The 26,967-nt window shown below is 44.9% G+C and overlaps 1 protein-coding gene across 2 annotated transcripts in view; it reads right to left on the bottom strand.

Moving 5' to 3' along the window:
* PRKDC (protein kinase, DNA-activated, catalytic subunit) overlaps positions 1-26,967 on the bottom strand; it is a 408,896-nt gene that overhangs the window by 57,453 nt on the left and 324,476 nt on the right. For both annotated transcript variants that reach the window (XM_044294047.1, XM_044294048.1), the window contains 11 exons: positions 26,199-26,409; positions 25,912-26,098; positions 25,570-25,782; positions 23,647-23,759; positions 13,012-13,143; positions 11,767-11,937; positions 9,506-9,714; positions 9,292-9,430; positions 3,452-3,637; positions 1,887-2,111; positions 81-189 (listed from right to left, as the gene is read on the bottom strand). In XM_044294047.1, coding sequence (XP_044149982.1) covers positions 81-189; positions 1,887-2,111; positions 3,452-3,637; positions 9,292-9,430; positions 9,506-9,714; positions 11,767-11,937; positions 13,012-13,143; positions 23,647-23,759; positions 25,570-25,782; positions 25,912-26,098; positions 26,199-26,409 — 1,895 coding nt within the window. The remainder of the gene's footprint in view (positions 1-80; positions 190-1,886; positions 2,112-3,451; positions 3,638-9,291; positions 9,431-9,505; positions 9,715-11,766; positions 11,938-13,011; positions 13,144-23,646; positions 23,760-25,569; positions 25,783-25,911; positions 26,099-26,198; positions 26,410-26,967) is intronic.

Genomic DNA, 26,967 nt, shown 5'->3' with positions numbered 1-26,967 from the left:
ACTAGAGCTTGCTGATTTGTCTTCATTATTTTATAAAGTACTTCAGATGCATTATTGATGCAGTACGCAAAATAAAATACCAGGAACATGGATAAAGTTGATAAAATCCTGAGTCTCCGTTAAAGCTTGAACAGTCTGCAGTTCGGTTAATCTGCTATGGTATAGTAGCGAGTCGACACTAGAATAGTTCTAAAAAATAAAAATAAATATTCTGTCACTCATTTTGTTAAACATACAGGTCCACATGTATTAATAATGGCATATTATGGGCAAGCGTATTTGGATAGGAAATATGTTAACAGTCACGCCTAATATACTAAAAAGCACATTATTAAAAGGGTACAGTAAGTTGTCCCCTATCTACATGATGCGGGATAACTAATTTTCTGTCACTGTTTATCTACAATACTGGAGTATTGTGTGTTAAAGAGCTTTTTAGGTTTATTTGCTCTGTATCCCTGCACCACTGGTTTCTTGAAATTGTGAAGCCAAAATAATTTAATTTACCGTAGGTGTTTCAGCCATACCCATTGCAAACAGATACATAAAATCCAGCACAAAGCCATGCAATCTCCATAGACAATCATGGGTAGTACTGAGGTGCACTGATCTACTAGATCTGCCTTGCACAACTATAAATGCTATTGTAAAGAGAAAGCATCAAGGATAGAGTAATACAATAGAGAAAGGGTAGCTAAAACTTGTCCATCCTCTGTTTATCCAGAGATCCTTTCCTCTGGAAATGACATAAGCAGAAGAACTTCAGTATCTTCTTGAAAACTAGTTTTACACACAAATCTAAGATCACAATGCACAGCGACAAAAATTAGGAATGGTTCAAAGCATGCAATCACTGGACTCCAAAATGGTGGAAACATCTAGAAGTGTGAAGGATGAATCTGTGTTTGGCAGATGCCTGAAGAATGCTACCTACTGTAAATGTTTGTAGATAATGGTATAGAGCAGTTGCGATTTTGGCTAGGCTCTTACTTCAAATGAATAGTAACAACATGTAAGGACACTGTAGACAATTGTATGCTCCCAACTTTCAGGCTACAGTTTAGGGAAGGCCATTTTTTTTGCAGCATGATTGTGCACAAGACAGGTCCATAAAGGCAATGGTCTGATGTGCGTGGGGTGAAGAGACTTGTGTGGTCTGCCCTACACGGAGTCCTAAACACAACCCTAACAACTTTGGGATGAAATTGAATGCTGACTGGGAGCCAGACCTTCTCATCAGACATCACGGTCTTAAAATGCTTGTTTGACTGAATAGACACAAATTGCGTATGAGTCTGTTTAAACAGAATTAATTACAGACACAAAAAGGGGCCCAAATCCATACAAAGGGAAAAAGTTACAAAGTGATGGCTGTGTTGCAAGTTCAATGTGCCTTTAAAGTGTCCCTGTAATTTCTTAAAACTATTGATATGCAGTAGTGAAATACAGCATCAATGGTTTTGACTGGTGTGGAGTCAGTTCTGGGACCTCCACCGATCACCAGAATGGTGGAGAGAAGAGCTCGTACAGATCACTCTCACCTCACTGCAGAAGATGGACTTAAAGACTTTCTATATTGAGTATGAGAAAGCTTTCTCCTTGTTCTAGCGAACAGTGGGGGTCTCAGCATTCAGACCTCCACCAATCAAACCCAGCCAACCAGAACCTCTGATACTCTGCTCTATCATATGAAAATTTTTGGGATCGTACAGGGACACTTTAAAAAGTTGAGGCATAAACGTAAGCTTTCAATTTAATTCATCAATTTAAAGCGGCATTTGGTAATACAGAATCATCTTAAGTGTTTTCAAAAGTGAAAATTAAAATGTGAAGACATTTTGAAAAAGATGTATATACATATTTGATTAAATATTCATAGATAATACCTGGATGAACATATCTATTCCATTTTTAATGTAATATCTTGCTCGGTCAAAATCATCTTGTAAAATGTACAGAAGACTCAATTCCAGACTGTAGAAGTTTTCTATTAACACTTTCCGCTGCTCAATCTTCATTGCGTCATCAATGAATGTTAATAAAGACTGGTCAGCCTTTCCATTCAGAAGAAGTTTCACTTTACTGCGAATCATGTAAGGAAGATAGGTTTCCTGTTTTGAAAAAGATTTTGTCAGATATATTTAGATTCTTTTAAAGGGGTTATCCGAGACTAAAAAATGTCCTCTATAAGGCTGGGGCCCTCACACTGAATCTACCTACCTGGCTCCCCAGTGTTACCCGTCACCCGCGATGCATGGGAGGCTCGTCCCCATCCCTGCCTGCCATTAGCTGTCCCCCCCAACACCGGATGCTTTCATCCAAGCATGGGGAGAAGCAGCAGCGGTGGTGCGGGGACCAGGAGAGGCGCGGGGAGCCAGGCATATGGGGGACATATGGGGGTCTCGGATAACCCCTTTAAGTATGACACTCCAGTCACATGGTAGGGGTGGGCGATATGGCCTAAAATCTATATAGCGATATAATTTAAAGCATGTGCGATATATATTGCGATATATTGTCCCTCAGAGCCAGTGTCATCAGCCCCAAGCCCCATGGCATTTGCCATCATCTGCCATGAGACATGTCCCTCAGAGCCAGTGCCATCAGCCCTATGGCATTTGCCATCATCTATCAGACTGCCTGATGATGGCAAAATGCCATGGGGCGCTGATCTGATGGCACTGGCTCACTGCTGGGGGGACACATGTCTGATAATAGCACATGCCATGGGGCGCTGATCTGATGACACTGGCTCACTGCTGGGGGGGACACATGTCTGATGATGGCACATGCTATGGGGCGCTGATCTGATGGCACTGGCTCACTGGGGGACACATGTCTGAATAAGACATGTGTCCCCCAGTGAGCCAGTGCCAACAGATCAGCGCCCCATGGTATTTGCCATCATCAGACATGTGTCCCCCAGCAGTGAGCCAGTGCCATCAGATCAGCCCCATGTGGCATTTGCCATCATCAGACTCTATGTGTTCCCCCTGCTATATATTAAGACAGAGCAGCCGGTCTCAGTGCCATCAGAAGATGATCAGGTTCTGGCTATCCTTTGTAAAAAGATCCTTTCCTTATCCACCCCCCCCTCCCAACCCTGATCCTCCAGCAAGAGTCCCCGTCCCCCCACAAGAGTCGCTGTTATTATACTTACCTTTCCTGCAGAGTGCTCGTCTTCTTCGAGCACTAGGCGGGACCTACATACAACGTCAGCAAAGCGGGGTGACGCTGTGTGAACGCCGGCCCTGGCCAGTACAGCGCGGTGCCAGTACAGAGCGGTGAGCCAGAAGCTTCTGCGCAATTATTCACTACCGCTCCATGGCCATATCGCGGGGCGGTGATATAGGCGATATACACAAAATCCATATCGTGGCACATATCATATTGCCAATATCGCCCACCCGTATTACATGGCATACAAAATATGATTAATATATCAGGTTACCTCATAAAAAGGGTCGCTCCACATTTTCTTGAGGTCTGGTGGCTTTTGACTGTCAATGTTCACTGTCGAGCAGTATTCCAGTGGTTCCCATTCAGTTAGATGATTGTAACAATCCATAGAAGCAATCTCCCAAAAATCCTTCTCAGCATCAGAAGGTTCTCCATCTGGAAACGTCTCCTGCAAAGCCTAGCACCAGAAAGACATACAGTTGTAAAGACCCTTTTACATGGATTGGAATCAGTAAACTTAACAAATACAGCGTAGCGTGCAACTACAACACATGCATGCTCAATTTTTTTTTTTAAATAGATCACATAGAGAAATCAATGCTATCAAAAGCTGTTAATGGTGTTACTTTCCTATTTGCTTCCAGAGAATAGATTTTTCCAATTTAGAAAACATAAAAATGTTATACAACTATACATGCCCTTTTCAACTCTTAGGACACAAGACATTTACTTTTTGCAGGACAAGTTATTTCTAATGTCACCATTTAATATGGGATACAATGCAGTGGAAAGCGGAAAACAAAAATTCCAAAGGGGTGGAATTGGAAAAAAAGCGATTCCTCCATCGTTTTACAGATTTTGTTCCAACGGCGTTCCTTTTGCGGCAAAACTGACCCTGTGCCCTTCATTCTCTGGGGCAGTACGACTGCGATGATACCACATATGTATACTTTTTTTTATGTCTAAATAGTGTAAAACTAAATTTCAACTTTGAGAAAAATAATTTATTTTTACATCACCATATTCTGACCCCCATAACTTTTTATATCTCCTGAGCTCTGGGGGGTTCATTTTTTGCAGGACAATCTGTAGTTTTTATTGATACCATTTTTGAGTGTGTGTGACTTTTTGATCACATTTTATTACATTTTGTGGGTAGGAGAAGCGATGAAAAAATGTCAAATTGGCCATTTTGACCCTTTTTTCAATTATGCAATTCACTGTATTGGAAAAATATTTTTATATTTTAATAGTATGGGCATTTTCAGATGCCCATGAGGTTTATGATTTTTATTATGTGTATTTTTTTATTCTACAGAAAGGGTAGTGATTTAAACTTTTATATTTTTCAATTTATATATATATATATATATATATATATATACACACACACACATATATATATATATACACACACATATATATATATATATATATATATATATATATAAATATTTTACTTTTCTCTTGATTTTAAAGCTTTAATTTGAGCCTACAAAATCCATTTTTTTTACATTTTATTCTGAACAATCATAAGTCTTTTACACCCATGATTTGTCATGAATAAGGACCCGACCAGAGAGGTCCGAAACACGTAGACACTGTTTTGCATTATGGATTTTATCTGCACGCATTATATTTGAATAAATAACTTCACTTTTGGAGAAACTTGTTATATATATTTTTTTTCAGTATATTGTTACGGAGTGTTTGTTTGAAAATCAAGTCCGTGCTTTCCAGAGTACTATACTATCAGGAGAGCACAGCCAAAACGGTTTTGTTTTGTTATATAAACCTACACTAAGTGCTAATGCTAATAGTCGAACAGAATAACATAACATACTGGTGAAAAACCGGGTCAAGATGGAATAGCCCCACATTACTGCAGCAAAATAGAAAGTATGCCAATTAGACTAAGGACCATATATACAGTATTTAATGCCTATATTGGTATATCATCAGTAAAGTGCCATTAATATGAAAGGTAATGCAACATTGTACAAACTGTGTATATAAAAAAGTGTCACAATTGATCCCTGCTGCACAAAAAAGATAATAGATATAATGCTCGTACTGCCGTCCTTGAGAACCACAACAATGTAAAGAAAACTAGATTTTTGTATAACTTACCAGTAAAATCTCTTTCTCGCTCTTCCTTGGGGGAAACAGGAGACCTTGGGTATAGCTCAGCTCCCTAGGAGGCATGACACTAAGTGAAAACTGTTAAGCCCCTCCTCCAACAGCAATACCCTCAGCCTGGAGAGAGAGACTGCCAGTTGCGTGTCCAGTTAGTGGGAAAAGGCAATGTCCAACAAGTGGACCCAACAAGCCAACTACCCAAGGGGGTAAACCAAATCCAGAAACCGTGTAGAAAAAAAATAAATGGGTGGGTGCTGTGTCCCCCAAGGAAGAGCGAGAAAGAGATTTTACTGTAAGTTATACAAAAATCTTGTTTTCCCACCCATTTTCCTTGGGACGTTCGAGAGCAGTCCAAGGGGGACGGGGGACGACTACAGCTCCAAGGCGAAGCACCCGAAGACATCCAGGAACTGCCACCTGCAAAAACAGACGACCCAAGGCAGCATCTGCCGAAGCCCGAGTATGCACCCTGTAGAACTTGGTAAGGCGTGCAAGGAAGACCGGTGGCCGCCTTGCACAATTTAGTGGCCGAAGCCCAATGTCTCCGGCCCAGGAGACACCGACCGCTCTGGTGGAATGAACAGCGACACAGAAGGCGGAACCCTGCCCTTGGTGCGGTAACCTCAGCAATAGCCATTCTGATGGAACCACAAGAAACCGAGCGCCAACAAGAGCCGGCGATCTCCAAGTAAAACTGCAAGGCCCGAACAACGTCCAATCGGTGAAGTGTCCGTTCCCGGAGGTGGGAAGGGGAGGACGATGGCCTTGTTGAGATGAAAGGCAGATACCACCTTCAGAAGACAAGGGACGGGATGGAGAACAGCCTTGTCCTGGGGAAAGACAGAAGGCTCGGAACAAGAAGGGCTGCCATGCAGACACCCGTCTGAGAGGCACGACGGTTAAGAGAAACAACCGTACCGGACAGAAGAAGTAGAGAGAACTTCTGTAACGGCTCCAAGAGAAAGCCTGGAGCGCGGAGAGCGCAGTATATATCTCCCAGGGCGGTGCCGGGGGACGGTACAGAGGGACCAATGAGCCACATCGTCAGCCGTCTTCACCCTCGGTCCGTTCCAGCAGGGTCGCCCCTTCAGCTACTGGCACCGTAGCGGCAGGACGCTGGAAGAGGGACTTAGCGCGCCGGCGACCCTTGCGCTGGTGGGATGCAGGGGAGCTAGGCTGCCCTGGTCCTCCTTGCCTTCTGTGGGGGAGGCAGCAGTGCGGGTGACCCCAGGAAAAACAGAGAGGTCTAGTGTGTCTCTGATGGTCTGGAAGAAAAAGAAAAAAATCTAAATAAAAAACTAAACAACAAGGAGAAAACAGCCCTGAGTGTCTTGCCTCCTTGGACACCAAGCAAAAACTGTCAGTCTCTCCCTCCAGGCTGAGGGTATAGCTGCTGGAGGAGGGGCTTAACAGTTTTCACTTAGTGTCACACCTCCTAGGGAGCTGAGCTATACCCAAGGTCTCCTGTGTCCCCCAAGGAAAATGGGCGAGAAATAAAATAGAGTCCAGATGCTCCTAGAAGCTGAATAAATAATACAAATATAAAATAAGTAAATAGGTCTTAGAAGCCAGCTTGGTGGCAAAACATGCATCAAGGGTTCTTTTTCCTGTACCAATTGGACTGGACCTTCTCCCCTATGGGTAGATTTGGATTATTATGGCTTATGTTTGTTTGATTAGGTTTTGATTTCTGCTGCACTTTTCGCTATTTACTATTGGTTATACACTTGACGGGTTGCAGCTGTGTTCTCTGGACAATTTTATACCATCATTAGCATATGGGTCTTGTTCAGACCTTGCTGGTTTGTGACATCTTGCATTATTAAGCTGCTTTGAGGTCCAATAAGCTGGGATGGACTCAAGTCAATGATGACAGTACTAGCATTATTTATCTAGTAGCTTTTTTGTGCAGGAGGGATTAATTGTGTTTATTTACTCACTAAAGCTCAATTTCAAAATATTAACAAAATGATTAGAAACAACTAAACCAACAGCAGTGCAACTAAACACTACACTATGGGAGGTCACCTGTCCTCCAATTTCTGGGGAAGTATAAGTCATGTAGAAGTCAACATGCTTAATCCTTTGTTTCCCCCTGAAATGAGAACTGCCAAAGGTATATGGCAGTGACCAAGCACCCTTGCTCTACTGAAATAAACACAGACTTGGCCAAACTTGCCCGCTTATGTGAAGTAGTTGTCCTTACCAATGTTCATAGTATGGTTTTCTTATCTGTATGACCAGCCTAAAGGTGGCCATACACATTAGTTTAAAGTTGATCAAAACAAATGATTTCAAACAAAATGAACGTTCGTCGATTGAAATTTAACAAAGAACGATCGTTTTAGCCTACTAATGACCGAGCATTAACGTTGAAAAAGAAGTTGTCTGTGTTTAATATTTTTGTCCGATTCCTATAAAAGATCTTTCGTCCATCGCCCGATCTCACTGAACATGTATGGGCAATTTAAACAACTTAGGCTACTTTCACACTAGCGTTCGGGTGTCCGCTTGTGAACTCCGTTTGAAGGGGCTCACAAGCGGACCCGAACGCTTCCGTCCAGCACTAATGCATTCTGAGTGGACGCGGATCCGCTCAGAATGCATCAGTCTGGCAGCGTTCAGCCTCCGCTCCGCTCAGCAGGCAGACACTTGAACGCTGCTTGCAGCGTTCGGGTGTCCGCCTGGCCGTGCGGATCCGTCCAGACTTACAATGTAAGTCAATGGGGACGGATCCGTTTGAAGATGACACACTATGGCTCAATCTTCAAACGGATCCGTCCCCCATTGACTTTACATTGAAAGTCTGGACGGATCCGTCTGAGGCTATTTTCACACTTAGAAATATTTTAACAATATAATGCAGACGGATCCGTACTGAACGGAGCCACCGTCTGCATTATATGAGCGGATCCGTCTCAGACGGATCCGCTCTGAACGCAAGTGTGAAAGTAGCCTTAGGGTACTTTCACACTAGCGTTATTCTTTTCCGGCATTGAGTTTTGTCCTAGGGGCTCAATACCGGAAAAGAACTGATCAATTTTATCCTAATGCATTCTGAATGGAGAGAAATCCGTTCAGTATGCATCAGGATGTCTTCAGTTCAGTCTTTTTGACTTTTCAGGATGGAGATAATACCGCAACATGCTGCGGTTTTATCTCCATCCAAAATTCCAGAATTTTTTCCCACTGAATTGCATTAATGCCGGATCCGGCCCCGAGTGTATCGGCAAAACTGATGCGGCATTGCGGTCTGCACATGCTCAGACCGGGGAAAAAAAATTTGGACGGCATTTCAATGCATTTGTCATACGGATTAGGATCCTGATCCATCTGACAAATGCCATCAGTTTGCGTCCGTATTGCCGGGTCCGGCATCCTCTGCCGCAAGTGGAAAGTTCACTAAAACAGCTAATGAGGACTAAAATGTGTGTGGCGGTGGCGGTGTCTGTGAAAGAAACGTTCACCAGACGTTTGTTTATTCAACTGCTGTTCAACCATCTTGTATCTAATGTGTATAGCCATGTTAAGGCCTAATTCAGATGCTAGTAATTTCCATCTGTGTGCTATCTGGACCACATAGACCCACTAAAGTAAAGGCTACAATACACATGGTAAATGATAGAACTTGCAGCATGCACCATTCTTGTCAGTTTCCATCTGGGACTCATTCACTCAAATGAACGGGTCCGGGCAGAAATAGACACATTCGGACACCATACAGATAGAAACGGGAACGGTTGCCTGAATTAGGTCTAAGTAGTGAGAGATATTGAAAAACAAAGACACCCAGAAACGGAACAAATCATAATTCTTCACAAACATGAAATGTATTCATGATTTTAAAAATGATAAAAATTTGAATATGGCTGTATATCAATGACTGAATGGCAATGAACAATTATCGGACACAATCTATAATGGTAAACAGAAATTGCCTTTTTCCTAATAAACTTTCTATAATGTACATACCTTGTCATATAGTTTAGCAGCTTCTCCGTAATCAGACTTGGCTTCAGCATTTAAAGCAAGTTGTGTAATACTTTTTGTTCCAATCTTATTACTAAAAATTCCTCGAAGAACATCATAGTCACCAATAGAGCGATACAGCCTTTAAAAAAACATATCAGTCAGTTTATAGCTCATATCTATGTTTATTACTATAAGAAAACTGAGTTTCACTCACTGAGCAAGCTGTATCCATCTCTGAACATCCAGAGGAGGCTTTGCTCTTCCACGCATCTTTTTTGCTGGAGGATCCTCAGGTGGTGAAATGTACTGTAATGCTTTCTCAAGTAGTAGAATACCTATTGACTGCTGCAAACTTTCTATGCTACTTGTGCTTACACTTGCTGGGTTCAGATGAAGAAGCTCAACATGGTGGTAACACATATCCTAAATAAAAAAATATCCTAAATGAATATATACATATATTCTATCCACACCAAAAAAAAAAAATTTCCCTTCTGTGTCTTTGTTATCTGCTCTTGTTTTGTCAGATATCACAAATGAAACATGAAAAATAAACTAGAAAAGCTGTACAATGTTCTCTCAGGCTGCAACCATGTCTACTTCACCTTCCTCTCATGCTAGTGCACGTAAACCAGGAAGTTTTGGAGGAAGGGGCTGGGTTTCGTGTGCATAACTTGTCTACACAACAAGTGTGGCTGTTTTGTTAGAAGGAATCTCCTAGTTAGTAATAGAACAAATAGATTTGGCTACAACAATGTGGAGCGATAATAGACTGCAGAATACTACCAAGATAAATCCCACTCCCCATCCCTAAATAGTGCCACAGCAAGGCTGATCTGCCTTTCAGGATCCTGGGAAAGCTGGGTTACCACCGTTTGGAGCTGTAATAAGACTACAGAATACAAAATCTAGCAATATAAATTCCCCCTCCCCACTCAAATATATATATATATATATATATAAATATAACCCAGACAGTGAGGGGGAAAAAATGCCTGTTCTGATGGAAACCTTCGCCATCTGTCAGAAATCAGATCTTCCTCTCTAATGATAGTCATTATTAATCAAGCATGTAAGGCAGCGCACCGTGTGCTGTCCGCATCTGCAGTTCCGTTCGATGGCCACGCAAAAATATAGAGCATGTCCTATTCTTGTCAGAGGACAAAAATAGGCAGTCTTTTTTTTTTTAAATCAGATAATTTTTTATTTGCAATTTTTCAATACAATACAATAGGTGCCATCACACCCAAACCCCCCCCTCCCTTCCCACCCCACCAACATTCCCCTTCAAGGCAAGAGCAATATAACAAAGTTCCATTATTATGAAAAGCTCAGTTCGGAGTGTATATTAGTCCATGACATAAAGCTCGAAACAGGGTAATACGTCTTTGTAGATGTGCATAAACACCTGGGCAATTATGAACCCAACCATGCATAGAGTTTTACACATATTTGGCACCTTGTAAATATGAATCTCAAACACTTCCTAGAATAGCGTCTTATCCATGCCTTCCCAGACCCGTTCCCCATTCCCTACTTAACCCCCCACTTCCAAGCCCACTCATACGTTCACACCATCTCTCACACTTGAATATTATAATGTTGAATCCAGAGTGACCAAATTTTTTAAGACTATTCCTTTTATGGTAAACGAATTGTTCAAGGCGTATCAGTAAATGTACCTTGCTCTCCAATTCTGTCACTGATGGCAATAGTCTATCCAACCAGTGAAATGCTATCACCTTCCTTGCCTGATACAGCACTCTAAGGATAGCCAGTCTTTTTTCCGCCATCCCCTCTGATAATTTCACACACCCCAGAATACAGGACAGAACTGTCATATCTAGACTGACTTTGAATACATTATTTATTATCTCCTCAGCCTGGGACAATTCCACATTAGGTGTACAAGATAGGCATTGTCTTTAAAGTGCCAGCTTTGTGCGGTCTGCAAAATGCAGGAGGCATGCGTTCGGTACACATGTTTTGTGGATCTCCAATTTGTGGACCACAAAACACTTAGGGCTGTTTCACACGAGCGGATCCCGCGCATGTCATCCGCAGCGTGAATGAGAGCCAAGCCTCTATCTGGACAACAGAGACACAGAGCATTAACATGATTGATAATGCTCCGTGCCTCTCTGAGCTCTTTTTACTACAAAATCACAGTGACAACTTTATCTCATGGTGATTTTATAGTATAAAGATCACAGAGAGGCACGGAGCATTATCAATCATGTTAATGCTCTGTGGTCCAGAGTGAGGCTTGGCTCTCATTCACGCTGCGGATGACATGCTCGAGATCCGCTCGTGTGAAACAACCCTTAGGTTGTGTGAATGCACCCTAATACTACTAGCGCTGTTACTCCCCCCACCTACCCCTTCCTTTCTGTAAGCCTCTCCCTTGTAAAATCATAAATACACTATTTAGTATAAATATAGCACACCAATCAGGTAACATGTTGATGCAAGTACCTGTATACAGCCAATGAATGGTGGGAAATAGTACATAGTGCTGTTCAAGTACTGATTGAACTTATCAACCAGTTTAGCAGCAATGCTGTTCTTTTCGGTGGAGCTGCCGATTCTTTCCAAAATCCCAGAAAATAAAGCGCTGAATAGCTGTTTTGCCAGAGTTGAGTCTTTCTGAAATAGAAAAAAAAAAAAAAAAAAAAAAAAAAAAAGTGTTTCTTTAAGGTGTTTTACAGCCCCATAAAAATTGAATAATAGTTAAAATAACAAAGAAGTTCACCTGTAATCACTTTCCCCTCCCAGTTGTTTATGATGGTCATCTTTTCTCCCATAGGCTCACTAAGTCAACACTTCTTAATTTGTAATGTTTAAAAAAGGTGTGCAGACTAAACCAGATGAGCACAACCTGCGGCCCTGAGGCCACATACAGCCCACAGTGCCATCCTGTGCAGCCCCAATTGTCTGGACCCAGAAATCTGCATATGCATGCACACATGTTTCGTAGTTTCCATGCCAGGAAGGAATGCCACACATATCAAGAGTAGAGGTGGGAAAGTAGTAATGGTAAACCATATATCAGGATAATAGCATCCCTTGACCCCTATGTGGCACTCCAGAAAGGACAGTTTATGGGAGTTGTGAGAATTGTTAGTCTTTTGCCACAGTTTACTAAGGAAAGAGGCAAATGCAAGCATGGTCTTCCTCTATAACATTGATGTTAGAAGGTGACCCCTATACTCTTGATAGGTGGGAGTGAAACCTGCACCTACCAGACATTTATGGCACATACCTTGGATACACTATTGTGTGTGTGTGTGTGCTAGGTGTGTGTACCTGCACAGAATGATAATGGCAGAACTGATTGGAGTCAGTCTGTGAAGGTACACACCCCGAACTGGTTACCTCCCCTCTGTACCCTTACTGAAGGCTAATAGCAATCCATGCATAATTTCTAGTAGAAATAATAAAGGCATGGCACAACATAGAGCCATAACAATAGATGCTCCAGAATTGTTATTAAATGGGGGATGCATGAAGCTATCAAAGCAGACATGTCAGGAGAGGTGACAGGTCCTCCTAAAAAAACAAACAAAAAAAACCTTGTTTGCAGTTAGTCAAGTAGTAATGTGAACACAATAATGTGGCATATGAAAGCCATGTGAAACTGGTCCTAGACTTCCAATAAGGGATATATAGGCACTCTATATATGTCTCAATCATTAATATGAAAAGCAGCATGTAACTGACCTGTGCAAGTGCCTGCAGTGGTGCAATAAGTGCACTGTGTGCAATCTGGATATCAGGCAAATCTCCATGTCGATAACTTCTATAAAGAATTACTTGAGCATCTTTCTTCATCTTTTGCTCAACTTTTATTTCCTTAAAAATAAATGGATGCATTCATTATATGTCTGCAATGGACATTGTCAGTTGAGAAAAAACACACATTTCAGGAAGCCAATGACTAAATTGTAAATTTTTTGCATGTCATGACTAAAGAGATAAAAGTGGCAGTATCTGAATACAGAAGAAAACAAAGGAGTCAAAATAAGTGTCAATCTATAGTATCCTCTAAGAAAATTATAAAAATATATAAGGTACAGATACAGTTGTAGAAAATAATTTCAGGGCAACTTATCAGGTATTTAGTGCTGCCATCTCAGAGCAGAACTCCGCACTGACAGCATGCTGACTTGGGCAGTGCGCCTGTTGCCTAGTAATATTGTGTGGTTTGCATAAACTCACTGTCTATCGTTTCAGAGAGTGGCCAGTGCTGTGCAGGAAGAGTCTAATATGTCACGATATGAAGGCTCCCCCCACTGATGACAGCTTTCTCCCTACGCACAGTAATAGGGTGAAAGCTGTCAAACAGAATTAAGGCTGTAATAAACCTGCTGATGGTCGGCCACATCATCACTAACGAACATTAGTAGAGACTCTAAGGCCCCTTTCACACAGGCAAGAATTCCGGGCGGATGCAATGCGTGAGGTGAACACATTGCAACCGCACTGAATCCGGACCCATTCACTTCAATGGGGCTGTTCAGATGAGCGGTGATTTTCACGCATCACTTGTACGTTGCTTGAAAATTGCAGAATGTTCTATATTCTGTGTTTTTCACATAACGCAGGCCCCATAGAAATGAATGGGGCTGCATGAAAATCGCAAGCATCCGCAAGCAAGTGCGGATGCGGTGCGATTTTCACGCATGGTTGCTAGGAGATGATGTTAGTAAATTGATAAAAGTCAATTTACTTATTATTTTTCCTTATAACATGTTTATACAGGAAAATAATAGCATTCTTAATACAGAATGCTTAGTAAAATGTGGTTTGAGGGGTTAAAAAAATAATAATTAACTCACCTTATCCTGTTGTTCGCGCAGCCGGCATCGTCTTCTTTCATGACCTGCGATGATGTCACCGCACTCACCACGTGGTGAGCGCGATGACGTCAAAGGTCCTTTTGTAGGTCCTGGAAGAAGAATTAAGAAGACTATGCCGTCTGCGCGAACAAGAGGATGAGGGGAGTTAATTTTTATTTAAGTTTTTTAACCCCTCAAGCCCAATTTTAGTAAACATTCTGTTTTAAGAATGCTATTAATTTCCCTTATAACCATGTTATAAAGGTAAAATAATAAAAAGAATAGAACACCTAACCAAAACCCGAACTTCAGTGAAGTAGTCCGGGTACCACATTCAGTTTTTTATCACGCGCGTGCAAAACGCATTGCACTCGCGCGGAAAAAACTTAACATCGGAACACAATCGCAGTCAAAACTCACTGCAATTGCGTGCCTACTCGCAATGCACACGTGACGCATCTGGAGCAAATCCGGGACGCCCATGTGAAAGAGGCCTAAAAGTGCTGCCAGTTACCCGATGCTCGTTCATTGGGTAATCGCAATCTTTCAGCAGGTATAAAAATCAATGTTTGCCAGCGGCAGATCTTTCTGTGTAATCACTGCCTGCTGCCAGAAAATAATGATTCTGTATGGGCGCGAGCAATGACATTAGTCATCGCTCCTGCCCATACTGCGAAAGAGAGCGCTGCATGCAATAACAGTGGTCTACTGAGGAACAGGGCATTGCCAAGAAGGCCCGTTTCCTTCCTGACAATCGCATTCAAAATCTGCAGGTCTAATACAGCCTTAAGGAGCTGCAAGCATTAAACACATTAAATATTGAGGCAGAAACCAAAAAACAAAAAAATATAGTGGCAATTCTGGAGGAGCTGCTCAGCCCCTGACACAGTGGCGTGTCTTTAATTAGGGGGAGCAGCCCGACCGCATGTGGACCGCAGTAATCGACTGACCCCAGCAAAATATGCATACAATGGAGGATGTCGGCGCGGTCCACATGCACCACAAGAGCAAACTACACGGAATGTAGCAATCATATGAAACACAGAGAAAGAATGCACCAAACAGATGTAACACTGACTAAGTTAGAGCAGCGGTTAGGACCCCTTGCCATGCTGAGAACCGTGACGTGGTGCATGATGGGCTCCGATATCTCCATTACTGGAACATATTGGCAAAAGTCTCAGCTTTTAATACCTTTATTTGTGTCTTGCCAGCATAGTCAGTGTTACATCTGTTTGGTGCATTCTTTCTCTGTGTTACATTAAATATTGAGTTTATGCAAACTATACGATAATAATATGTAAAAGGCACACTGATCAACTCAGCAAGCCTATCCCTATGCATGCTGCTCTTAGAGAGGGCAATAATAAAAGCAAATAGTCACCAGTTTTATGGTGCCCTAACTAAGGGCAGCATAAACTGTTGACAGATCCCCTTAATAACACTGGGTCACTTATTTTAAAGGGTTGTGCAGTGTGATGATATTGATGACCTATCCTTACAACAGGTCATCAATAACAGATCAGCACCTCACTAATGACCTGCTTAAGGAGGCCATGGAGCTCGTGCGAATATTGCATTCTCTTCAAAGCTTATCGTTGGCGGTGCCGAGAGTGAGACCTGAGGACAGGTCATCAATATCCCACTGCACAACCCCTTTAATTGCCCCAGTTGATTTGCTAAAATCTTATATTGAACAGCTCCAGTGCCTGCCTAGGAGTCCTGATATTCACGAGCTCCTGACTCTCTCCATTCACCGGCTGCTGACTGCAATATGGAAAAAATGTCAATCAGTGGCAGGGGGCAGAGAAAGCCAGGAGCTCATGAATATTAGGACTCATCGGCATGTGTTGGAGCTGTTCGGACTTAGCAGTTAAGGCAGCATAAAATAAATGTCACCAGAAATTACTATTCTTGTCTGCAATACGGACAAGAATAGAAAATGCTCAATAATTTGCAGATTTGACACACCGATGATTCACGTGCTGTCTGTTTTTTTTTGCAGACCCATAGAAACCACGAGAGTACAAGTGATATCCACAGAAAATGTGGCTCAAACGTGGATTCAAAATACAGTCTTGCATGAAGAATAGCTGTCACAGCTTCTTACCGTAAATAAGGCTGGTGGCCGTTGAAGGATGTAACTGATTACTATACAGATTAACCCCTTGAAAGTCTCCACTTTAAAGATGGTGCTCGCCTATGCGTGCAGTGGGCGCCATAGCCACCAGGTTTCTGCTGTTTCTAACAGTCTGATCGCATACATTTAAAGACAACCTTTCATAGATTTTTTTTATTTTTTGTTTAATTAAAGGTGTTCTGCACTTTGTTTAAAGTGATGATCTATCCTCTAGATAGATCATCAGCATTTGATCGGCGGGGGTCCGACAACCGGGACCCCAGCCGATCAGCTGTTTGAGAAGGCAGCGGCACTCCAGCAGCTCCGCGGCCTTCTCACTGTTTACCATTGGCCCAGTGTTGTCACAACTAGTATCAATGGCCTGGGCGTGGCTAAGCTCTGTTCACCTGAGTGGAGCTTAGCCCCACCCAGGCCAGTGATACTAGTCGTGACATCACTGGGCCTGCAGTAAACAGTGAGGCCGCGGCGCTGCTGGAGCGCCGCTGCCTTCTCAAACAGCTGATCGCGGGGGTCCCAGGGGTCAGAGCCCCGCCAATCAGAAACTAATATTCTAGCCAGAGGATAGACCATCACTTTAAACAAAGTGCAGAACCCCTTTAAATATCTTTCCTTGCCAGGTACCCCTGCCCCGCTGATGCTGACACCTTGCCTGTTTTTTTTTTCTTTTCAAATATCGCTTGTACGCCCCGCTGTTTTCCCTTCCAGTATATTAATACTGATCATCGGTACAGGGAGGAGAGGCCAGGGTTTCTCAATGGACGTCTCTTTCTACCTGGTCGTGCCACGATCCAATCACAGCAGAGAGCGTCAGTCAGGTAGAAAAAAAAGCTCACCTTCTCCCTGGCTGTGACGCTCTCTGCTATGTTTGGATTACGCTAAAGCCAGGGAGAAGGAGACGCCCATTGAGAAACCCTGGCCTCACCTCATCCCTGTACTGATGCTCAGTATTAACATACTGGGAGGGAAACCAGCAGGGGGCACAGCAAGGCATACAAGCGATATTTAAATAAAAAATAAATAAAAAAAAGGCAGGGTGGTAGCATCAGCAAGGAAAGGTATTTAATTAAACTAAAAAAAAAATCCATGAAAGGTCCTCCTTAACCCCTCAGATGCCATAGTCAAATGTAACCATGGCATCTGATTGGTCTGGAAGTGAGAGCTGCGCGCTCACTCACCCGTAAATGGTGGCCCTTTTATGGTATAGCAGGCTTCGGAAGCTATTACTAAAATATACTAATAGAGGCCAGGAGATGGCAGTGCTGTATTTGTATATTGTAAATGGTATTTAGCCATCACAGAACACAATGGGCAATCTAATGATTGCAGTTATAGTTACCCAGGGTGACAAAAAAAAAATGTTTTTAAAAAACGAGATTTTTGTATTACTTACCAGTAAAATCTCTTTCTCGCTCTTTCCTTGGGGGACACAGAAGACCTTGGGTATAGCTCATCTCCATAGGAGGCGTGACACTAAGTGAAAACTGTTAAGCCCCTCCTCCACAGCTATACCCTCAGCCTGGAGAGAGAGACTGCCAGTTGCGTGTCCAAGCAGTGAGAAAAGGCAAAGTCCAAAAGTGGAACCAACAAGCCAACTACCCAACGGGTAAAACAAACTCTGAAACCGTGCAAAGAAAAAACAAGAATGGGTGGGTGCTGTGTCCCCCAAGGAAAGAGCGAGAAAGAGATTTTACTGGTAAGTAATACAAAAATCTCGTTTTCTCGCCCAGTTTCCTTGGGGGACACAGAAGACCTTGGGACGTTCAATAGCAGTCCAAGAGGGGAGGGACCACAGCACCAAGGCGAAGCACCCGAAGGCATCAAGAAAACACCGCCTGCAGACCAGGCGGCCCAAGGCAGCATACGCCGAAGCCCGAGTATGCCCCCAGTAGAACTCGGTAAGGTGTGCAAGGAAGAAGTGACCGCCCTGCACAAATGAATGGCCGAAACCTAACACCCCCGCCCCAGGAGGCACCGACTGCTCTGATGAAATGAACGGTGACACCGAAAGCAGAACCCTGCCATTGGTGCGATAACCACAGCAAAAAGCCACACTGAGAAAGCGGAGGAGGCCACCCTGGAGGCCATCAACCTTTGCACTGACCTCCTGGAAACACAAGAGACCGAACGCCGACCGGAGTCGGAGATCTCCAAGTAAACAACCGCAAGGTCCAACAACCTCCCAACGGCAAAGCGTCCGTACCCGGGGATGGGTGGAAAAGGACGAAAGCCTCGTTGATAAGAAGGCAGATAACACCTTCAGAAGGAAGGAAGGAAGAAAGGAACAGGACGGAGAACAGCCCTGTCCTGGAAAAGGACAGAAGGCACAGAACACGAAGGGCCATCAATCAGGCACCCGTCAGACATGATGGCAACAGAAACACAACCGTACAAGACAGAAGGAGTAGGAAGAACTCCTGCAACGGCTCCAAGGGAAAGACCGGAGCGCAGAGAGCTCAGTATGTAGTTCCCAGGGCGGAACCAGGAAACGATAAAGAGGAACCACAGAGCCACTCTGTGGCAGAAGGACATGACAAGGCCCAAGAGGGCCAGGAAACGCTGGAAGGGGAAGGACAGCGCAGACACTTGACACTTCAAGTAACAGAAGTCCCAGGGTCAGGCCGGACTAGCGAAAGACAGAACCAAGGGCGAGAAGGCAGAGTGGGGGAATGCCCCGCTTCCCACAAAACCCCAGGTAAGAACCCTAAGCCCGACAACCAAACCTGTACTAAACAGTCGGGAGCGAACACTAGCGTGCTCGCAGGAATCACCCAGTAAGCGGAAGAAAACCCAATGGGATCAGGCGCAGACCAGTAACACGGCCGAAGGATCGGAAACCACGGTCCTGTCGGCCCCCGAACAACATAGCCCCGTATCCGACCGGAGTGGGGGAGCAGAAGGACAGACGGAAGAAACCCGAAGGGTCTGCCCAGCATCCGACAGATGCCCAAACCAGACAGGCCAAGTCCAAGTCGATGTAGCCACCAAAGAAAGGAGTTCCACAGCCCCGTGTGGGAGATCCAAGGACAATCCTGACCAAAGGGCAGTCCTCCCAAGGCACTGAGAAAGTAAGTCCCACAGGACCATACACCCAGAACGGAAAGGCAACCTGCACCCAGTGGGAGGACAAAACGCGGTAGGCCCGGCAAACCGCTAGCACCGCCAGCGAGAACGAGGGAGATGGTACGAGACCGCAAGTAACACCGGAACCATCCAAGCGAACAACCATGCTCACCCCAGAGGAGGGGGGGGGGGGGGCAACGACGGAACAGCCACTGAGGCCTGGCCGGGGCAGCAGCCACATTGGAACGACAAACCCAGAGCAGAAGCCAAAAAAAACCGAGCCGGCGAGGAAAGGAAGAGCCGAATCCCCTCTACTCTGTGAGACTACCTGCACACCGTCGCAGCAGGCGAATACCCTGAAGAAACCAAGGTGGAGGTCCCCAGGACCTGGACAATCAAGCACCCAAGAAGAGTTGGGCGACCTACCCGAGAGGAGCAGTCTGAACCTGGCAGCAACAGACTGGAGCGCAAAGGGCGCCAATAGGAAGGACCCACACCACACTGCATCCGAGAAGAGGAAATGGTAGTAGGCGAGGGAACCGTAGTCCCGCCAGAGCCAACGTAGAGGTCGAGCGGCACTGTAGACAACACTCTCGACCCCGACCGGTTGCGTAGGGAAACAATGCCACTAAATGACGAATGGGTACGCATCAAGGAACCCCGAACACTCCCCAGGTGGAAAGGCCAACGAACATGGTGGGTGCCGACAACAACGGGACCCCACCGGAGAATGGGTACCACTCAGCTCAGTGCAGTAGCGAGCCAGCAGAGCCCGTCTACGTACATACAAGATATACAGCTGTGAATACATTGAGCATCCATTGTCGCGTGTCGGACAACAACACCTTAGGCTCACAAGTGGACAGAACGATCTCCTCAGAGAAAGTGCAAGCTTGCGACAAGCAAACACACCCCAGAGAGAAAAAAAAAAGTATGTCGCAGGAAGAAGGGAGGCATACGTACTAGCAACCCTGCAGGTAGCGAGAAGGCCAACCCACCCAAGGGAGGAGAAGGCATACACGGCCCAAAACAACGCACAGAGCGCACAGCCACAGCGTCCCACAGTATCCACAGAAGTGTAAAGTGCAGCCCGAAAGGGAGTTATGCACAAGACCAGTACCGGCATGCGAAGGAACGCAAGTAGTCCGCCCGGAAAAAAAGGGGGGGAAGGTACCTGGCAACTCTGCCGATGGCAAGAGTGGAAAGGCCCTGAAAAGGGGGGGCATGCACCGGAAATCCTAGCAATAAAAGATTGTGCAATAATCTACCCAACACCGAATTTCGCGAGAGTGCAACTACTCCGCCCATGAAAGGGGTACGTCCAGTACAGCATACACACGGACAGCCGTGAATCTCGTGAGCGTACAAATTTCCGCCCATGGAATGAAGCACAAGGCCAGCACCATTCCCAAAGGGGGTGCAAGCAGCGCACCCCTGCTAGAGCCATGCTCACGGCCCGCAACGCATTTGGTGAAAATGCAGTGACCCAAACAAAAAGGGGGGAGGGGGGGGTGCACAAGGCTACCATCGCATCCCAGGAGAGCGCGAGCATCCGCCATGGATGGGGGTCATGCACCTGGCCGGCAACGTGCTGGCACAATGACACCCAGTCAGTAAAAAAGGTGCATGAATGTCGCCTGAGGAGAGGAGGCATGGCCACGCCGGCAGCAATCCAGCGCGAGTGCGGAACACCGCCCACGGAAGGGGGCCATGCATATAGCCGGCAGCGGATCTGGTGAGAGTGCAAGCACTCAGGCACGTGGCCAGCAACCTACCGCGAGAAATGCAAACCAATAAGAGTGCAGCCGTCCGCTTACGAAAGGAAGTCATGCACATGGCCGGCAGTAAATCCAGTAAGAGAGCAGTGTTCCGCTTATGGAAGGGGGACGTGCACATGGCCAGCACCGCATCTGGCGAGAATTCGGAATTCCTCCTATAGAAGGGTTTCATACACATGGCCGACAGCGAACACAGCGGGAGTGCAGCGTTCCGCCGAAGGGGGTTACATACATGGCCGGCAGGGAATCCAGTGAGAGTGCCGCGTTCCCCTAAGGAGGGGGGGGGGGGGTCGTACCCATGGCCAACACTGAATCCGGTGAGTGCAATTATTCCGCCCCAGAAGGGGGACATGCACCTGTCCAGCATTACAACCAGTGAGTGCAGCGTTCCCCTAAGGAAGGGGGGTGTCGTGCCATGGTCAGCACCGATCCGGTGAATGTAGTATTCCACCTATAGAAGGGGGTTATGCACATGGCTAGCCTGCGGCCAGAGAGCGCAGAATTCCACTCAGGAAGGGGTTCATGCCCATGGCCAGCACCATAACTGGAAAGGTGATGTCCTGCCATAGAACGGGCGGAAGAGGGGGCGCCTACACTTGGCTAGTGCCGTATCCCGGTAGATGGCAAGGGTCCGCCTAAAGAGGAGACTTGCAGCCGGTCAGCACCGCAGCCGGGGAGCGCGACATGCCGCCTACGGAAGGGAAGCATAGCATGCAGCCAGCACCACTGTATCATGCTGCAGCGTCCTGCGCAGCCATTCCGTTATTTAATAACTCCGCCATGGAAGCCCTTTTTTTTTTTTTTTTTTTTAAAACATAGCCACACTGAGGCAAGAAAGGGCCACCATACAGTCCTCCCAAGGCACTGAGAGACATAGCCTCGTATAGGCTTATTAGGAAGCCCACCAGGACATAGAGGGGGTCCTCCAGAAGGGAGCCGGCCCTTGGAGATAGCCGGCACCCAACAGGTTAACAAAGATCCGGCCTGGGGGGCGGCGCTGCGATCCTCTGGGGGGGCGGAGGACGTGCGGGCGGGAAGAATTCGCGCCGCGAGACGTTCCCGCCCCCTCCAACAGAGGCCGGGATGTTGCGGCCTAGTAGGACCCGAAGCCGGGGCCTAGATTTTTGCGGCGCCCGGCCGGCCAAGAGGCAACGACGGTGAGCCGGGACCTGGAGGGAGCCGGCTGTCGCATGTACCAAACGGCCGCGGGTGCCCAACCCGCGGGCCGGCAGAGACAGAGGTCCGGAGCAGCAGGCCAAAGCCTGGGTCAAAGTCTGCGGCACCCGGCCGATCGGAAGCATCAGCAGTCGGCCGGGGCCTGTTGGAGCATCGTGCAGGCCGCGAGGCCCTGCGTCTGGCAGCGCCTGGAGCGGCCCTTTGGCTCTAGCACACCGGTAAGGAGGGAGACCCCGGAAGCCAGCACTGCACCCCCTGCCCTAATGGACATCTGTAGTTCCCCTAAGGAGGGAGAGAGAGACAGGGGCAGCTAGCGTGGGCCCCCTACTGAACTGCGACCGGCAAGGGGGATGGACGGCATAACCCCTGTGTTAGGGGCAGCTAGGAGCAGGTCTCTGGCCCTATATTCCTCCACAGCAATGCCATGCTCACCCCTGTGCAATCCCCTATGGAGGGGCATTGTATTGTCGCCCTGCGGCCACCAGTATGGTGGTGGTGTGGGGCTATATAATTATTGGGCAACAGCTAGCCCAGGAGCCAGCGTAGGTCCGCCGGGACCAGCATGGGAGTCCAGCACGCAGGATGGCCAGGGAGGGGGACGTAGGGCTGGAGAAGCCTCTCTCTTACCACAGCCGTCTTCACCCTCGGTCCGTTCCAGCAGGGTCGCCCCTTCAGCTACTGGCACCGTAGTGGCAGGACGCTGGCGAGGGACTTGGCGTGCGGGCGACCCTTGCGCTGGCGGGATGCAGGGGAGCTGGGCTGCCCTGGTCCACCTTGCCTTCTGTGGGGGAGGCAGCAGTGCGGGAGCCCGGCACTGGCGCAGCTCAACCCCGGGAGAACAGAGAGGTCTAGTGCGACTCTGTTGTCCCTGATGATCTGGAACAAAAAGAAATAAAAAAGTAAAAATCAAAAAATTAAACAAAGGAGAAAACAGCCCTGCAGTAGCAGGGAGTGTCTTGCCTCCTTGGACACTAAGCAAAAACTGGCAGTCTCTCTCTCCAGGCTGAGGGTATAGCTGTGGAGGAGGGGCTTAACAGTTTTCACTTAGTGTCACGCCTCCTATGGAGATGAGCTATACCCAAGGTCTTCTGTGTCCCCCAAGGAAACTGGGCGAGAAATATAAAACTTCAAATCACCCCCCTTTCCCCAAAATAAAAATACTGAACCAATAATTTAAAAAAAATACACAACATGGGCATTGCCGTGTGCAAAAACACACATACTATTAAAATATAACAATATTTATCCCATACAGGACTAAAAGCATTTAGTGGCGATGACTAAAACTTCCTCATCAGCATGTCATGTACCTGATGAAAACCATTCCTAGACTTCAGGATAAAGAAAGGAGAAGGAAACCAACCTTTTCCTTTTTCTGCTCCGCTACTCCTTTTTTAGCATAGATGATACTGAGCTTTTCCTTATCTTTTAAGAAACGGCGTCGCAATCTTAAAATTTCCGATCTTTCGTCAATTCCTGAGTCATAATGCAACAACATTTTTACATTGGTACTTCAAAAGTTCACACAATAAAACAACATTTATTTTAAATTATGAATACTAAAAAATAAAAATCTCCACACCTTATCATGCTTTCTTCAGTACAGATAAAATAAATTACATCTGGTAACATTAAAATCTGAATATACATAAATTATCTTTCGTCATTCACATCTCTGTTAGGAGATCCGGCAGGTTGTAGCGGCAGAGAACAGCCTACCGGATCTTCTAATTCCCTGCCAGATCCCCATTGATTGCAATGAGGTCCGGCAGTGATCCGTTCGATTCCTAGCAGTAATGCCAGGTTTCAGACAGATAAAAACCATTTTTGCATTTTTTCATCCGTCCGACAGCCGGCATTTGTGCCAAATCAGGCAACCAGATCTCTGAAACGGAGACGTGAACACAGCCTAAGCCATCCTGATATGCCCTGAATATGTGTATCCCCCAAGGAATAACATTGATAGAGCTATATGCCTTGTATTCTGATCCTATATGTAAAATGGGGAAAAAAAGTGTAGGAAACTTGTGTGAAATTGCACCAGTTTAAATTTTTTAACAAATTATAAGCACAGACACATTAGTAAATATGTATCAGCGTGCTATAAGCAGGAGGAGACTGGAAAATTGATACATAGTTTTGGGGAGAAGCTTCTGTATTGCTTAAGTTTACACAGGGAAGACATATATATTATGGTGACAGATTCACTTTAAATACAAAAGCACACACAGTTTTAAACCTTACCTAACATACTGTAGCTCTTTTTAGACTAAAGTATTTATTTGTGAAAGTACACAACAGAACAAAACCATGATGCCAGTACAACAGAGCTTAAAATTATAATTCTTCTTAGATCTATATACAAATTAAAAACGGGAGGAATTCCAATAATGTAGTAACTTTTATTAAATGGACATTAGTTAAACTTTCTATAAAATCATAGCATATAAGAAACTATGCATCCAATATTCAAATAAATTAAAGATGTGTAATCTGAATAGGAATATTGTCCATAGCCAGCTCCCCTCCATGCTCCAAGGATCCCTGCTGTGCGGAGTCCACGTGCAAACGAACCACACTATACAAAAAGAAGTATCCAGCATATTGAGGATTCTAAAATTGCCCTTTTATTCAGACACAAATCCATAACTATACAAGTAGCCAAACACAGTCCAAACAATGGCTATGGGCTTCAGACACATACATTGTGTCTTTAATCATATTAACTGCTATGAATAAGGGCACGGTGTGTGTCTGAAATGCATACTGTCTTTTGGCTACTTGTATAGTTATGGATTTATGCCTAAATAAAGCCCCAATTTTAGAATCCTCAAGACACTGGACATTTCCTTTAGTACAGTGTAATCTGTATACTTTGTATTGAAATATTAAATAACAAATGGATTTCTAAATTTTTGTAACACTGGACAAAATCCTTCAAGGAGCATGCGTAAACAAATGTTAAACACAAAACTTAAAACCTAATGATTCTTTCAGAAAATGGCAAAAACATCAAGAGATGAGACAAGATCAGTATGCTGATCATGCGGACCATTAAATTTAGCATCTGCATTGCTACTGGAAGACTGGATAGAAGCCGCCAAAAATATTTAAAGAGTTTACCCACATGGACTTCATGGAAGGGGGACCTATTAGCCAGTCCCCATAGCAAGTCTCACTCTGGAAAACCTCCGAAAACATGTAATTACAATGAATCCCATATGATATTATATTTCATCTAGATGCAAGGAACCATCAGACAAGTTTATTCTCTTAAATATCTCACCTTTAGTTTTGCTGTCAGTTTCATCACCTGGAAGTCCTAGTCTGCGTTTTCCAAAATTAGGTCCCAAAGGTTTAAATGATCCCCTCTGAGCTTTTTCACTCCTTCTACTTGTAAACAGCAATGCTGTAGAGAGGGACTCTGAAGAATCAGCAGAGTAACTGCCCAAGGTATCCAAAGTATTTCCAGTTAGCCAGTTAAATGAACTCCTGCCACCTGCAGGCCAATCCAAAGCGAAAAAAAAAAAGCAGTCATCAACTAATATTAGGACAAAAGTACTACTGCATACAAGGCGTTTCATACGACAAAAAAAAAAAAAAAAAAAAAAGAAAGACACAAACGTACCAATATTTTGTGTAGGTGTGAACTGAAAGTGCTGCTGTGTTGCTCTTACTTGGCCTCCCTCTGGCTCCTGCCCTTCCTGAAAACTTTGTGTCCTAGACCTGTAAATACTTTGAGAAGCTTGAGTCTCCACAAACATGGGAGTGAGGATAGTGCTGCGGTTGCGCCAATTGGAATCAACAGTATAATCCTAAAGAAAAGCAAGAGAACCATGATAAAACAAAAATAACAGCTGTACCCATGAAATAAATGGAACTGCTTCACATAATAGTAAAAAATGAATATTTCACCTGAAACATGCATTCAGAAAGTGGATGCTCAAACATTTGCCTGATGTAATCTGGGCTTCGACTTGTCATTTCAAGAAGCAGGTTTGTGGCCAGACTTAGAAAGTGCTTTTTAATTTTGGTGGAACACAAAGAGCACAGTATAGCAACCAATCGATCCATTGTGCCAGTTGGCAACCGTGGTTCGGTGCTCCAAAAATTTCTGACAATAAGTCTATAATTAAACGCAGAGATATTAATTTAAAAGCAATATTATTGTTACTGGCAAGAAATCATAATTAACATATTTTTTTTACCTGATGGAAAAATTGAAAGAAAAGGTACTATGCAAATAACACACAGCAACAACAAGAAAAGCTGAATCAGACCTTTGCTGTATTAGGCTAGGGCTACACAACGAGATTTGTTGCGCAACATTTTTTTATAATGGCAGTCTATGGTGTCACACTGCAACATGTGACACAATGTCGTATTACAACTGTCATTATAGATGTTGCACGACATTACTGCAACATAAATGTGGCAGTGTAGTTCGACAAATGTCGTCGTGTAGCCAATTAAAGGGAAAGAAACGGGCCGCCCCTTTCAAAAGGTTGTCCAACTTTAAAAGTGTTTTAAATAACCCCCCACCCAGCAGAACCTGTTAATGGAAGAATACTTACCTGCTTCTCGACACTCTGTTCCAGCTCTGTGGATGCAACACTTTCTTCACTTCACTTTGGTCACTGCATATAAAAACTTTCAGCATGTATAGAGTCACATGCGCTGTTGC

The sequence above is a fragment of the Bufo gargarizans genome, chromosome 5, assembly GCF_014858855.1.
Source record: "Bufo gargarizans isolate SCDJY-AF-19 chromosome 5, ASM1485885v1, whole genome shotgun sequence".
NCBI lineage: Eukaryota > Metazoa > Chordata > Amphibia > Anura > Bufonidae > Bufo > Bufo gargarizans.
The sequence above is the reverse complement of the archived record's forward strand: the minus strand, read 5'-3'. Positions and strand labels throughout refer to the sequence as shown.